Source organism: Poromitra crassiceps, assembly GCF_964638095.1.
Source record: "Poromitra crassiceps genome assembly, contig: HAP1_SCAFFOLD_522, whole genome shotgun sequence".
Taxonomy (NCBI): domain Eukaryota; kingdom Metazoa; phylum Chordata; class Actinopteri; order Beryciformes; family Melamphaidae; genus Poromitra; species Poromitra crassiceps.
In genome coordinates this window covers 56,031-70,441 of record NW_028151886.1, presented here as the reverse complement: position 1 = coordinate 70,441, position 14,411 = coordinate 56,031, and the positions used below count along the sequence as shown (strand labels likewise).

Genomic DNA, 14,411 nt, shown 5'->3' with positions numbered 1-14,411 from the left:
GGCTCCGCCTACCTGCATCTCTCTCTCTCTCCCCCCCTCCCTCACGTGTCGGGGAGGGCGAGCTACGGCTGCATGTAAACAGGAATATTAGTGGTTTTTCATTTAGTGGCAATATTGTCATTTTCCGAATATGGGCAAAAAGCGGAATATTGTGTGCATGTAAACATAGTCAGTGGTGCTGAGGGGGGCAAGCGCTCCCTGTCACTTTCCCCACCCAGGTTTATCCTGCTGGTCCCGGGGATTGAACTGACAACCTCAAGCTTGCTTCTTTAAACTTTAGGCCACCATCTGCCCACATACGTAGTAAATGAAGTGAATGGAAGTAAATGGAGTGTGTATTTATCGAGTGCTTTTATCCAAAGCCATGCAAGACACCAACCAGCTCGTGAGGAGCAGTTAGGGGTTCAGTGTCTTGCTCAAGGACACTTCGACAAACTGCTGGGAGGAGCCAGCCTTGAACCGGGAACCTTCCGATACCCAGATGATAGCTACACACACATGCGCGCACACACACACACACACACACACACACACACACACACACACACACACACACACACACACACACACACACACACACACACACACACACACGCTCTCTCTCTATCTCTCTCTCTCTAACAGTGCAGTTGACCCAGTTCACAACAGTTTAACTTCCACAGAAATCAGAACCTCAGTCTTTCACACACCATCATGACATCAGCAAAATGCCCCGGCCCCTGGACCATCTTAATCCGGCCCCCAACGTCCTCAAAGGAAAACAAAACAACCCCCAAAAAGTCAATAAAAGACAGCATTATGTTCATAAATCTCATCCGCAACAGTCATTTGATTTGTATCACTATTATATTATATCAGGAGATTAACAGGAGAAATGACCAATCACAGCAGGAGAGAGGGTTAAAAATAGAGAGACTCGCACGAAAATCAGGAATGTTGGCAGTTATCAGTCTGTGTGGCCCTTTATGTAAGTCAGCTGAGTTAGGGGTTCAGTGTCTTGCTCAAGGACACTTCGACATGCTGCCAGGAGGAGCCAGCCTTGAACCGAGAACCTTCCGATACCCAGACGACAGCTACCCTCTCCTACCCCCCCCCGCACGCGCGCGCACACACACACACACACACACACACACACACACACACACACACACTCCCTCTCTCTCTCTCGCAGTTGACCCAGTTCATAACACTTTAACTTCCACAGATGTTCCATAGCAGCCTGGCTCTCCAGAAATCAGAACCTCAGAGGCTTTTTCACACACCATCATTACACCAGTAAGATGTACTTGAGTCCTACCTGAGAAGCATAGCAACATGAACAGTATCATTCTGGGATCCATATCGTCAGCTTGTCCGCGTCTTAACTCGTTGTCTCTGAAGAAACCTGTCTGTCTGTCTGTCAGCCAGCGTGTCGTCTTAAAATGGCGTCTCCTGGTGTGCTGATATCTATATTTATGTGCTGTTTACGCCCCATCTCTTATCTCCTCATCAGTTTCATATGTGTTTTTCTCTGATAGGCCCACCTGTAATCACAGGAAGGCTGGCAGAAACCACAGTGACTTCCTGTAGCTTCACAATGTTTCCAACACAACATCACAACACAAGTCCACTGTCTATATCATTCAGTTTGATTTAGAGAAGCACAGCTCCAGTTAGTTATGTGCAGTGTTGGGCAAGTTACTGAAAATTAGTAATTAGTTAGTTACTAGTCTCAAAAGGTAATTTAATTCCTTTACAGATTACTGCATAATAAATCATTAATAGTCATTGTACCTGCATGGGATACTTCAACATTCACTTATTGGGGAGGCTTATAGCCTATAGGTCTGGCTGCAGCTGCAGAGCATTATTGCCGGACAGGAAGGCGGTATCTCTCCCTCTGAAGTTATCCATTATTTTCACATCCTAAAGTAACTAGTAACTAACCCATTTAAATTTCAGTCATTGTAAATGAGTTACTAAATTTGACAAAGTAGTTAGATTACTAGTTACTGCAAAAAGTAGTTTAACAAGTAGTTTAACAACTGGTTGTGTGATTTGATCTCAATCCATTATTGGTTCTCGGATGTCACAAATGCTACAGATGAAGTACTCGGATCTCAGCTCTCTACTGTGTCTCTGAGACCAGCAGGTGGTGCTGTTTCATCGTCTACTGAGCTTCTCTTACAGCGAGCAGCATTCAACAGCTCAAGAGAAGAGAGGAGAGGACAGAACATAGGAGAAGCAAAATCCCATTTCATCACATTTGTTGTTTTTAATTAAAGAGAAATATTAATATTATTAATCATACTCGACTTGTCAAAAAACTATAATTCTCTTTTCCTTTACCTGATCGGACTGTTGTCATCCATACTGTAGATTCAGTAGGTTCGTCATCAGCCCTATTCCTATCGCTGATAAACCTGCTAGTAGGTTTCTATGGCCGTTATGTGTCGAAACACACGCTTAACCCAAGTTTGGCTATGTTAAGCAGTTAATTTCAAATATCTATTACTGTGTATGGGGCTGTTCACAGATAACGTTTGCATTTTTGCATGGAAAAAGCACTACCTGTAGCACTTTTTGTGAGGAGAGGTACAATTAGGTGACATTAGCTGCAGCTGTTGTCCCTACCTCAGATCTCCGGTGGTTGGATGGCATTTAGCGTTTCGTTCGAGCAGACTTGTGAAACAAGCGAAGGCTCATTCCCAATAGGCCTACATGTAGGCTTACAGTAAGGTAAATCCACGGATTACAAGGTCCGGTGTTCTGCCAAAAAGTGAAAACTGACCAGTGACCATAACGTTAGCTGCAGCTAAATAGTGATCGCCATGAAGCAATAAAGTGATTCGTTCTCCACATTTGGGGGTGCGTTGTGGAGAAGCGTGCATCTGTCTCGTGTTATTAACGGGAGCGCATCACCACCAGTCAATTTTCGTGATGAGCTGGGAAACTTCCGGTTAAAACTTTCAAAATAATATTACTTAAACAAAAGTAAATACTGTAGCTTATTGATGCACGTTGGATGAGAAAAAGGTATTTCAACAAACAAAGCAGCAAACATTGTATCAAAATACTCGTGATGTTAAGATTACGAGTGAAACTGTGGCTGTAAAGCATTACTCAAAATTAATATTCATCATCATCATCATCATCATCATCATCACTTTATTGTCAGACACAAGGTCCATTAAAAAACACACAATACATATAAAACAGGTAACAACACAATAAGAGCACTTAACAATTCTACAGTAAGGCACTGTACCAGTGTTTCCAGATGGAAGACATGTATCTCGTGTCACTGAGATTGGGTTGAGAGAGGAACATAATGAGCATATTAATGCCAATGCTACAATAAGGGTTTTATTTTGAAAGCCCTAAAGCAGATGACATACTGTTACATTCTGGATGACTTGACGCCCGTGCAGTTATGCCTGTCTGAAACACAGCCATACTGCCGGTATAGCCGGATCCACACACATCCATGGATCCACATGACGATGAGTGCCTACCATTTTTAAAGGCGTGGGGCGAGTACCCGAACAGCTGAAACATTACTCAAGTACTGACGTTATGAACGAGTACTCGAGTACCCGAGTACTCCCGCCCATCCCTAGTACTTATAGGCTAATTACGGGGTACCACACCGTACTTATAGTGTAACAAGAAGTGAATTTAGCCTGTAACTACAGGGTAACAAGATCTGTACTTATAGGCTAATTACGGGGTACCACACTGTACTTATAGTGTAACTACGGGGTACAAGAAGTGAATTTAGCCTGTAACTACAGGGTAACAAGATCTGTAGCCTACTTATAGGCTAATTACGGGGTACCACTGTACTTATAGTGTAACAAGAAGTGAATTTAGCCTGTAACTACAGGGTAACAAGATCTGTACTTATAGGCTAATTACGGGGTACCACACTGTACTTATAGTGTAACTACGAGGCGGAACACGCCATGATTGGCCAACGCCAAATCAAATCATCGACACGCTATGGCCCGCCTCTCAACCGTCTTTCATCTCAGGCAATATCTGTTTTCAGTCTGATACGTGACCAACCCTCACACCACTTGGGTTCAGCTCATCTTTAAAGCAGGACCCCCAAAACACTTTTTTTCAGCTTTTAACCAATATACAGTATATGGCTTTTGGGGTGGTGTGTGAAGAATTCTGGTCAAGATTTTGACATTTCAGACCAAATTTATAATATTCTACAATCCTTATCATTTTCAACAGCATAAGTGCCCTCTATGGGTTCAAACCTGTTTTTTTTTTGCCCTCCAAAACGGTACAATCTGATGTCACGGCGTCCTCCCCCCTTCACCAGTCCCCACTCATGTGAAAAATGTTTTTTTCATGTGATTATTACTGTAGTTCACGCCAGTGGACGCGTTTTTAGCGCAAGCCCTTTAACAGTGCAATGCATCATGGGTAATCTGTTGGCAGCTAGGTAGTTATGTTACATGGCAGTAAAACACCACTGAATGACCAAATTGATATAACTTTTAACCATTTCGAGTAACACTGTTTCCATACGGACCACCAGCGTTAGTTTGTTGTTTATAACGTGGCTATATTTATAACGTTCTCTATCTGATTCACTGAAAATACTGGGAGGCGGGCCATAGCGTCTCTGTCGATGATTTGATTTGACAGTTCTGGGCACTGGCGTTGGCGTTGGCCAATCCCGGCGTGTTTCGCCCCCAAATCAGTGTGTTCTGGCACTAAGCGAGTGGGTTCTAGGACAACGAGGCTGTCTGAGGCACGAGCCAACTACGTTAACGTGGAGCATTGGGGTAAATACAATATTCCTGGAATGTGAGTTTAACGTACCAGTTACATGTCTCCTGCATTCTACATCAAATGAAGACATTACTGTTTGTTTTATTTCGTATGTTACATACTTATTGGCCAAGTTATGTTAGTTTAGGGGCTAGGAATTCTGCCAGGGTACAAGGGACTATATGCAGGGTACAAGGGACTATAGGAGTTTTCAAATCAAGTAGAATACTGTTTTGCCAGAAATCTGGGGGGGTAAGTCCCCCTTTAAGTTTACATGCGCGCAGAGGTGGGCGAAAATACATCAAAAAGTATTTTGATACAAATTACAAATGCTCAAAAAATTTATCACAATACAAATACAAAATACTGGTCTGAAAAATGTATTTGAAATACAAATACGTATTTTGTATTTTGAAAATACATAACAATACATTTGATAAAAACTGATGAAGAACTGCAACGATTAGTCAATTCATCGATTCATTGTGTCGGGTTGATCGCAACTTTAATCAGAGGGTCAGGGAAACTCATGGTTCTGCACCCAGTTAAAGGTCAGAACCAAACATCCTTTTGTTAATGTTGTTGTTTTGCTTTGTTTTGTTGAATTAGCGTTAGCTGTGTCTCTCTAATATGATACACTGGTTTGCATGCAGTAAACACTTTCATTTGCAGATTGGGCAGTGTTTGCCTTAGCATGCAATATGTAATCATCACATTTAGTACTTTATCTCTGGGGGAATTTCCACCAACACGAGGCTTCAGTACTAGTTCCCCACCACACTCTGCCACTGATTTGTGGTTGAGATTGTCCTGAGGGTAAGCCAATCAGAGGTGGAGTAGAAGTGACATCTCACATTGCATTTTTTTTAATTCCACAGTTTAAACCTGTGTCAATGTTTAAAATGTGTGAATTTGAGAATAAAATGAAATAAAAATTTATTTTATGTATTTAAAATACACAAAATACAAGGTCTGAAAGTATTTTGATACAAATTACATCAACTTTTTCTCGGTCCAGCCAAATACAAATGACAAAATACACAAATGTATTTGAAATATGTATTTGAAATACATGTATTTAAAATACTGCCCATCTTTGGTGTGTGTGTGGGGGTGTGTGCCCCCTTATGACATCACTGATGACATCATCAGAGGGACAAAAAGACGGACAGACAGACAGACAGACAGACAGACAGACAGACAGACAGACAGACAGACAGATAGATAGATAGATAGATAGATAGATAGATATCCACATTACTGATGATTATTTATCAAAAATCTCATTGTGTAAATATTTTGTGAAAGCACCCATAGTCATCTCTACAATATTGTTGTGATATCTATATTGAGGTATTTGGTAAAAAAAATATTGTGATATTTGATTTTGTCCATATCGCCCATATCTCACATGTGGCTTTGACTTACAACCCTTACAACTGAATATTTAGCTCACTTGTAGAAAATGCAGATATATATATACTCAGCCTAAAATACAGAGATGTGATTTTTCGTCCATAATATTGCCCAGCTCTATGCCAGAGGAAGTTGGCTATAGATGCTCAAGCAGAGAAACATATGGATCTGGTGCAGAAGGTTGTTGGTTCAATCCCTGCATCAGACTTTAGCTACAGAAATATTCACATGGATAAGATGCTTCTTTATCATCAGTAGTTTGAACACTGATATCAATAAGCTGAATGAGACTGGATCTCGCTCAGTCAGATAAACGGCTGCTTGGTGTGTAGTTGTTCACTGGTTCAAATCCCACCCTTCTCACTCTTAATGCTTTCAAATCAGATGCCAAAGCCCAAACTGACAAATATATAAACAGTCTAGATGTGTTTTCAAACGGTACTTGTACACCTACGCCTGGGAGTCGCATCTCTAAAAAACATTCATCCCAACAACTTCAATGTCACTCAAACTTGGGCTGTCTGTGGTTTCCTCTCTCATAATCCCCCGCTCAGATCTCTGTGGAGGTTGGGGGGGAGACCAGCCACGTCCCCTAGCTCCAGGTAGTGGTGGTGGTGGTGGTGGAGCGGGAATCGAACCGGCCACCCGCTGTCTCCCGCGTTTCTATATGTGGTCAACAACTCCATGGCACCACCAGCTCCCCTTCACTCTCACATCTCTTCTCTGGGCACTTTTCTGTGCTGATGATTGTATTTGACAAAGTATGATGAATCAAACTGTTATCAGGTGCACAGAGGTACAGGAGGCCCTACTTGATGCTCTCAAATGTAGAGCAACAAGTAGAGCATTGTAGAGTCACCTATAATGAGTCAAGGAACAATGTTGCCTGTCTTATCATATGGTGGAAGCAACATGTGCAAAGGAAAGCAGGAATCTCTTTGAAATGTGTGTGCTGGAGGGCTGTGAATCTTCACTGGCCTCACCATTCCATTATGATTCATCTGTCAACGATTCGATTTGATTCCACGATGCATCTCGATACAGCTCAAAGTATCACATCCTCAATTTTCTGTATTATTACTGCACAGGGCTACTTTTTCATCCATCAATAGCAGTCAGATAAATATCAAGTCCCTTTTTTACTAAAGATTTTAAAGTGCTTTAAAATCTGAATGTCAACAGAAATTTAAACATAAACAATTCAAAAATTCATCTGTCAACGATTCGATTCGATTCACACATCCGCATGGCGATGCATCGATTAAACGATTAATTTGGAAACAAATTCTAGACGTTCTTTTAGCCCTGTGGCATCAAGGGACATCAGAAACACAAAACACAGAAACTGGAATGCTCACAGGACTAAGGATTCGGGAAATGTATAATACTAGGTCTAGGTCTCTTTATGTGTCCAGGCCCAGGGCCCATCATGCCCACCATGTGTGTGATGTGTGATGTGTGTGTGTATGTGTGTTTGTGTGTGTGTGTGTGTGTGTGTGTGTGTGTGTGTGTGTGTGATGTGTGATGTCACAGAAATCATTTGCAGAGGTCTACTTAGTTTTCTCAGAAGCCCTCCTCCCTGTCGCTTCTCAGAAATGAGCCTACAGAGCCACGTGTTCACACCACAAACAACAACTGCTGTTTGCTTCAAGAGGAAACCTGCCTGTCTGCTGAGATGACACCTCCGCCAGCTCAGAAGTTAAAGGAGAACTTACCTCCAAAACACTTTTTTTCAGCTTTTAACCAATATACCGTAAATTCCGGACTATAAGCCGCACCGGTGTATAAGCCGCACCTGCAAAGTTGACTATTTTTTTCTTATATAAGCCGCACCGGACTATAAGCCGCGGGTGTTTTAATGGTATTTTTTTTTTTTTTTTTTTTTTTTTGTGTTTTAATGTTTAATTACCATATGTAAGGGTTCATGCACAGAGGGGATTGTCGGGAAAGAGATGGCTGTTTGAGGAAGCTCCCATTTATTAACATTTCAACAAAACAACATAACACAACACCACCTGTGTTGTTTTTTACAGTGCACACAGTGTCATACAGTGTCATACAGTGTGGTGAAAAGAGGGCAAGAGAGGAAATTAAAACTTATTATAGTTATATAGGATTTATAGTTAGAAAGAGTGCTAAAAAAGAGAGATTTTTTTTTTTTTTTTTTTTGAAAAAATCCATAGATAAGCCGCACCGTTATATAAGCCGCAGGGGCCAAAAAAGGCCAAAAAACGGGAAAAAAGGTGCGGCTTATAGTCCGGAATTTACGGTATATGACTTTGGGGGTGATGTGTGAAGAATTCTGGTCAAAATTTCCACATTTGACACCAAACTGTTGCCATTTTACCATTTGGATAATTTTTCAGCAGCATACCTGGCATAAGCGCCCTCTATGGGTGGAACACTGCTTTTTTTTGTGCCCTCAAATGAATGGGATATTTGGTACATCCTGACGTCACGGTGGGTTTAGCGCGTGCATCTGGTGCATCTCCAAAGCCTATACAACTAGGCAAGATGGAAAAAACTCACTTAGTATCAGGCTCCAGAGGGCTTTAACTGAAGTAAAAAAAAATCTGTTTGCTCTTAAAATACTGAACCAAACGTCGTCAAAGTTGGCACATGTCTTAATTATAGTTAGTTTCCCGCTGAATGTGTCATTACTTTATTAATATCTTACCTGGATAAGCTCGAATGATGATGTTTATATTATCAGTCAGTTGGAAGCACTCTTTCGCGGCCAGTCAGGAGGGAGAGAGTCTGCTCTCATGCACATGCACGAGCCCCAAGCGGGGGCGGAGGGAGGAGGCGCAGCCTGCAACTGCGCTGAGAGGAAAACTTTTGCACAACTTTTAACAAGAATCACGAAAAGCCCCCAAACTAAAATTAACACGTTCACTGCCGTGGACGAGATATCTCGTCAAGCAGAAACCAGCGGTTGACTGCCGTGGACGAGATATCTCGTCAAAAAAAAAAAAAAAAAAAATTGACGTGACGGTGGGACGTGGATCTAACCCTTTTACATCTCCTATAAAAATATGGGAGCCACCGAACGTGTACAACCCATTCCACCGACCCACTAAGTGGCGACAGTGCTCTCCAGACTAGAAAAAGCTGAGCCAAAACTGCAGGGGAAAGCGCGAGGAAACCATTCTCATACTGTAGAATGGTTTGGCGAAAACGCTTTCACGCTGGCGCACAACGGTGGCGCACAACGGTGGGGGGTTCCAAAAATAGACTGGGTGCAACACACTTTGAAACACACAGCATAAATAAGCCCAGAATCGCAAAAGCTTCATCAAATCTCTCAACCGAAACCCCAAGAAACGAGCGAGCCCATCCAAACTCGCCCGACGAGGGGCAGCCAGGCAGCAGACAGGCAGCAGAAACTCGCTTGTGACACACCCGCTGCAGCCACGGAGGGAGGAGGAGAACACACACGGAGGGAGTAGTTTGAAGGAGAGGGGGGTTTCCTGCTGTTATGGAGGAAATTACTGTTCAAAACTATTGTTTAGATGTCTGACGTCTTACTGATGCCAAAAATAAATGGCTAAAGTGACTGTTCTATCGAATTTCACAAAAAGGCATTTATCTCAGCTTAAATTTTCAGACGCTGAAACCATGCTGTATTCAACTGCTAATGCCTACATAACTACTAACTCTACAAACTAACTCTTTTAGACAGAGAAAGCACACATTCTATTAGTTATTTTGTGTTCACAAAATCCTAACAGAAAATAATCCTCGGCTCTTGAAAGATGAGCCAGAATCCTAAAAAAAAAAACTTGGCAGAAGCTACCTACAGTAAAAAAAAAAACTGTTGGCAGTGAATGTGTTAAAAAGGGACTTCATGGCAAGTTGGACGAGGGAATGACGTGGAGAAATCTCGCATTGTGTTACCCCAGAGCGGGGGGTTTGTCCTATTGTGCGGTGTGCTGCGGTAACGAGCCTCACGTCACTTTGCTCTTAGCGATAGATACAGACGCCACATACACACACATGCAGAAAAATAATTAAATTTCTAGTTTGCCACTGAATTACCAAATTGATATAACTTTCAACCATTTTAAGCAACACTGTTTCCATACAGGCTACCAGCGTTGGCTAGTTGTTGATATTTATAAAGATATTGCAGCTCTCAAATAAATTATTTTCGAGGCGGTGGGCAAACTGTAATGGCGTCGATTTCCGAAAAAAATTCTTGAGCTGAGGACAGCCAAAGAGTATAGTATAGACAAGAGCATATGTCATTTCTTGGTTTTTTCCATAGGTATTTTCAAATCCCTGTTCTGATACATATCTAGGGGGTAAGTCCTCCTTTAAAAATGACTAATTTTGACAACCCTACTATGTAACTGCATGTTAAATATGCATGATTCCATACGTGTCCATTCATTGTGTTAGGTCAAAGTTCGGGGCAAGGTTGAGCGTGTGGGATGTATTATGACCACTTCTTTTTACCAGTATTTTCCTCTGTCCCTCCGTGAAAATGAACCCATGCATTATGTAATAAAAGGCATTCACAGTAAGACTTTGAGACTTTAGCTAAATCATTTGACTGAACGGACGGAGTGAGTGAAGGTATTTTCCCCTCCAGCTGCGCCTGGGTGTCCTGGTGGACCACGGCTCCTGCCCAGCGCCCACCTGACGTCACGGCCGCTCCGCCAGGCGCTGTACGGGCTGCTGCTGGGTGCCGGGCCCTGGCTCCAAATGGAGGAGGTGGACAGAGAGGGCCTCCGCCTGGGCAGCTGCATGGTCCGCCCCAGCCTGCCGCAGGACGCTCAGAAGCTCAAACTGGACTCACTGGATGAGGTAGGCTAGCTACTGTATTGATCCTACCCAACATTCAGACATGGTCAATTTACAATTTAAAAATTTGAAAGCTAAATGACAAATAGCCTAGCCTATATTCAAAATAGATTAAATAAGCTAAATAAGGTGCAGAGAAATGCACTTCCTGTGTGAAGACCCCAACTGTGACTCGCGAGCCAAATCACGCCAAATCATGCTGTGGATGCGTGGTGGTTCACATGGTCATGGTGGCTGGGCATCAAAATGGATAGAGCCGGCCCTGCTAGTGTGTATCGTGAGCGGGCAGCTAGCTAACCTTAGTGGTTTAGAACAGCGGATAGCTAAGCTAACCGGCACCTACTTTTCTAACTGGGCATTCACACCGAACGCGATTTTGCTAATTTGAGTGGCGACAGTTACATACAAAGTCATTGCAAACGCGAAAGCAGAAGTTGTTTTGCCCTGGGCTGCGCAAATAGGGCGAGTGAAGCGAAATGTCGCCTCATTCGCCCAAGTTGAAAATGTTCAACTTCAGCGAATGATTTGCGCGGTCAAACTCAAGCGAGTAATGTGATTGTCCCGGTATGAACGCAGCATAGAAAACAGGCCAACTCTGCGTCGCTCTTCATCCCCATCCTCTACTTCAATACTCCACAACAGGTGAAAGCCAATTTCAATTTCAACATTTGCATTCTGCCTCAGTGTACATTTTACTGGTTTATACCAATCTGGCAACCGCAGGGAGGAGGGGTTAATTTTGAAAGTTGTGTTTACAAGCCACATCAAACGCAAAATCCTACTCGGTATGCCTTTAATTTGGGTAACTTTAGGAAAAACCTGTCAAAGTATTTCCTGTTCTGCCAAAGGATGTGTTGTTTGTTAATTGTACACCCCCCCCCCCCCCCCCCCCCATCTCAGGCTGAACACTCTCTGCGTCTCCGGGTGATCCTGGAGGCTCTGGGAGTGAAGGCGAGCCGTCTGAGCGGGCTGCCCCCTCACCTGCGCCTCCCGGTGGCCGTTACCTGCTACTGGATGCGGGAGGCCAGCCCTACTCCAGACGACGGGCTGCTGCAGGCGCTGCTGCTGGGACTGGTGACCGGAGAGACACACAGAGAGAGTACCGAGAGCAGTGGTAGGACACACACACACACACACGCACGCACGCACACACACGCGCGCGCGCACACACGCGCACGCACGCACACACACACACACACACACACACACACACACACACACACACACACACACACACACACACACACACACACACACACACACACACACACACACACAGAGCACATAAAATTCATTTGGACATGCTTTCACACTTTCTCAGTTTCCAAAACATTTTGAATATGCACAATTTCCCAGAACTTTTCCAGGTCTGGAAAACACAATTGACTAATTTCCAGTCTTTCTTTGACCTTAGAGATATACATACAGTGTCTAGAGCAGCGTTTCTCAACTGGTGGGTCGCGAACCAAAGGTGGGTCGCGGGGCCGTTTTGATTGGGTCCCAGACATTGGCCAAATGTTTTTTTTTTTTTTTTTCATATTTCATTTGAGTTAAATTCAGATTATTGAAACTGGATTAGCCTGACCAGTTTTACTTGTTTAACAAGCTGAAGCATATGCTCTGCCTGTAATTCAAGAGAAGTCTGCCTTTTCATTTCATATTTAATTTGAGTTCAATTCAGATGATTGAAACTGGATTAACTGAGAGGTACGGTGGTGCAGTGGTAAGAACTATCGCCTCACAGCTCGAAGGTCGTGGGTTCGATTCCCACCTGGGGACGAGGTGAACGCTGAAGGAATGCGTGCCCGTCCGCATGTCCTCGAGTGCCCACCGCCCGGGTGGGGTCGGCAAAAGGGCCTTTCTGTGTGGAGTTTGCATGTTCTCCCCGTGCCTCCCGGGGGTTTCCTTCATATAGGAACCCCCTTCACAAAAACATGCAATATCCTGGTTGCTAGTGTGGTTCCTCCTCTGGTCGTGAAGGGCGCTTGTTCAGAGGGAGGGGAACTGGTTGGAATAGCGTGAACCTCCCACGTGCTATGTCCTACCGGTGAAGCTTCCTCTGTCAGGTGAAAAGAAGCGGCTGACTGACTGCCCATGTCTCGGAGGAAGCATGGAATCAGTCTCGGCTCTCCCCAGATCGGCAGAGGATGGAGTAGCAACCAGGATTGAGAAATCAAATGAGCACTAATGGGGGATAAAATGGGATAAAAATTGGGTAAAAAATATTATTAAAAAAAAGAAAGAAACTGGATTAGCACGGCCCCAGTTTAATTAAAAGTTATGACCAGTTTAACTAAAAAGCATATAGCCTGCCTGTGATTAATTTTTATTTCATATTAGTTAAATTCAGACTATTGAAACTGGATTAGCATGACCAGGTTAACTTGTTTTATTATTAGGGGTCCAAGCACGAAGTGCGTGGATCCCTATTGTATCTGTTCCGATTTTTTTTTTTTTTCTTCTTCTCCGGTAAAACTGTATGTACAGCAGAAACTGTAAGGCTCAGCATAGCCAGACTGGGCACATAGATTGTAAATGTGCCTCACTACTCAGAAACAAAAAATTACCCATATCGGCCAGATGGTGGCGCTATAACAGACCATTTCGCGTTATGGTCCATATCTTCTGAACCGTGAGGCGTAGAATCAAAATTCCACTTCGGCTGTATTCCCTGGATCAATACGCATCTATCCATATAGGCCACGCCCATTTGCGTGTGCCTAGATTTTCCGCCATTTTGAATTTTATCAAAAACCTACTTTTGCGAACTCCTCCTAGACCGTTTGGCCAAATCACATAGGAATTATTCTGGGTCATCTATGGACTACCCCGACCCAAAGTTATTAAAGGATTTTGGATACGTGAAACCGTTTTGAAATTATAAATGTTTAAACTTTTGTGTATTTACTTTTGTTCTTTTCCTGCCCTAAAAGTGTGTGGATCTCAGAAACCATACACCCCCCATCACCCAAACTTTCCACACAGGTTCACGACATCACCCACTACTCAGAGTAAAAAAATTACACCAATCCACCAGATGGTGGCGCTATAACAGCCAATTTCACGTTTGTCGGTCCATAACTTCTGAACTGCGAGCTGTAGAATCAAAATTCCACATCTACTGGTTTCCCTGGAGCATCATGTATCTAACCCACTAGGCCACGCCCATTTCTGTGTGGTAGATTTTCCGCCATTTTGAATTGGATCAAAAACCTACTTTTGCGAGCTCCTCCTAGACTGTTTGGCCAAATCACACAAAACCTTTTCTGGGTCATCTATGGACTACCCTGACCTAAGGTTAGTAAAGGATTTTGGATACGTGAAACCGTTTTGAAATGATAAATCTCGAAACTTTTAATGAAACACACGCCAACACTAAATTGCCCACAACTCATTAACCGGTCAATTACAACTACTGC

General features: G+C 43.2%; 1 protein-coding gene across 1 annotated transcript in view; it reads left to right on the top strand.

Moving 5' to 3' along the window:
* LOC310771323 (single-strand DNA endonuclease ASTE1-like) overlaps nucleotides 1-14,411 on the top strand; it is a gene marked incomplete at its 5' end in the record, with an annotated part of 36,040 nt that overhangs the window by 11,926 nt on the left and 9,703 nt on the right. The window contains 3 exons of the mRNA XM_083663963.1: nucleotides 10,588-10,621; nucleotides 10,781-10,995; nucleotides 11,893-12,106. Coding sequence (XP_083520089.1) covers nucleotides 10,588-10,621; nucleotides 10,781-10,995; nucleotides 11,893-12,106 — 463 coding nt within the window. The remainder of the gene's footprint in view (nucleotides 1-10,587; nucleotides 10,622-10,780; nucleotides 10,996-11,892; nucleotides 12,107-14,411) is intronic.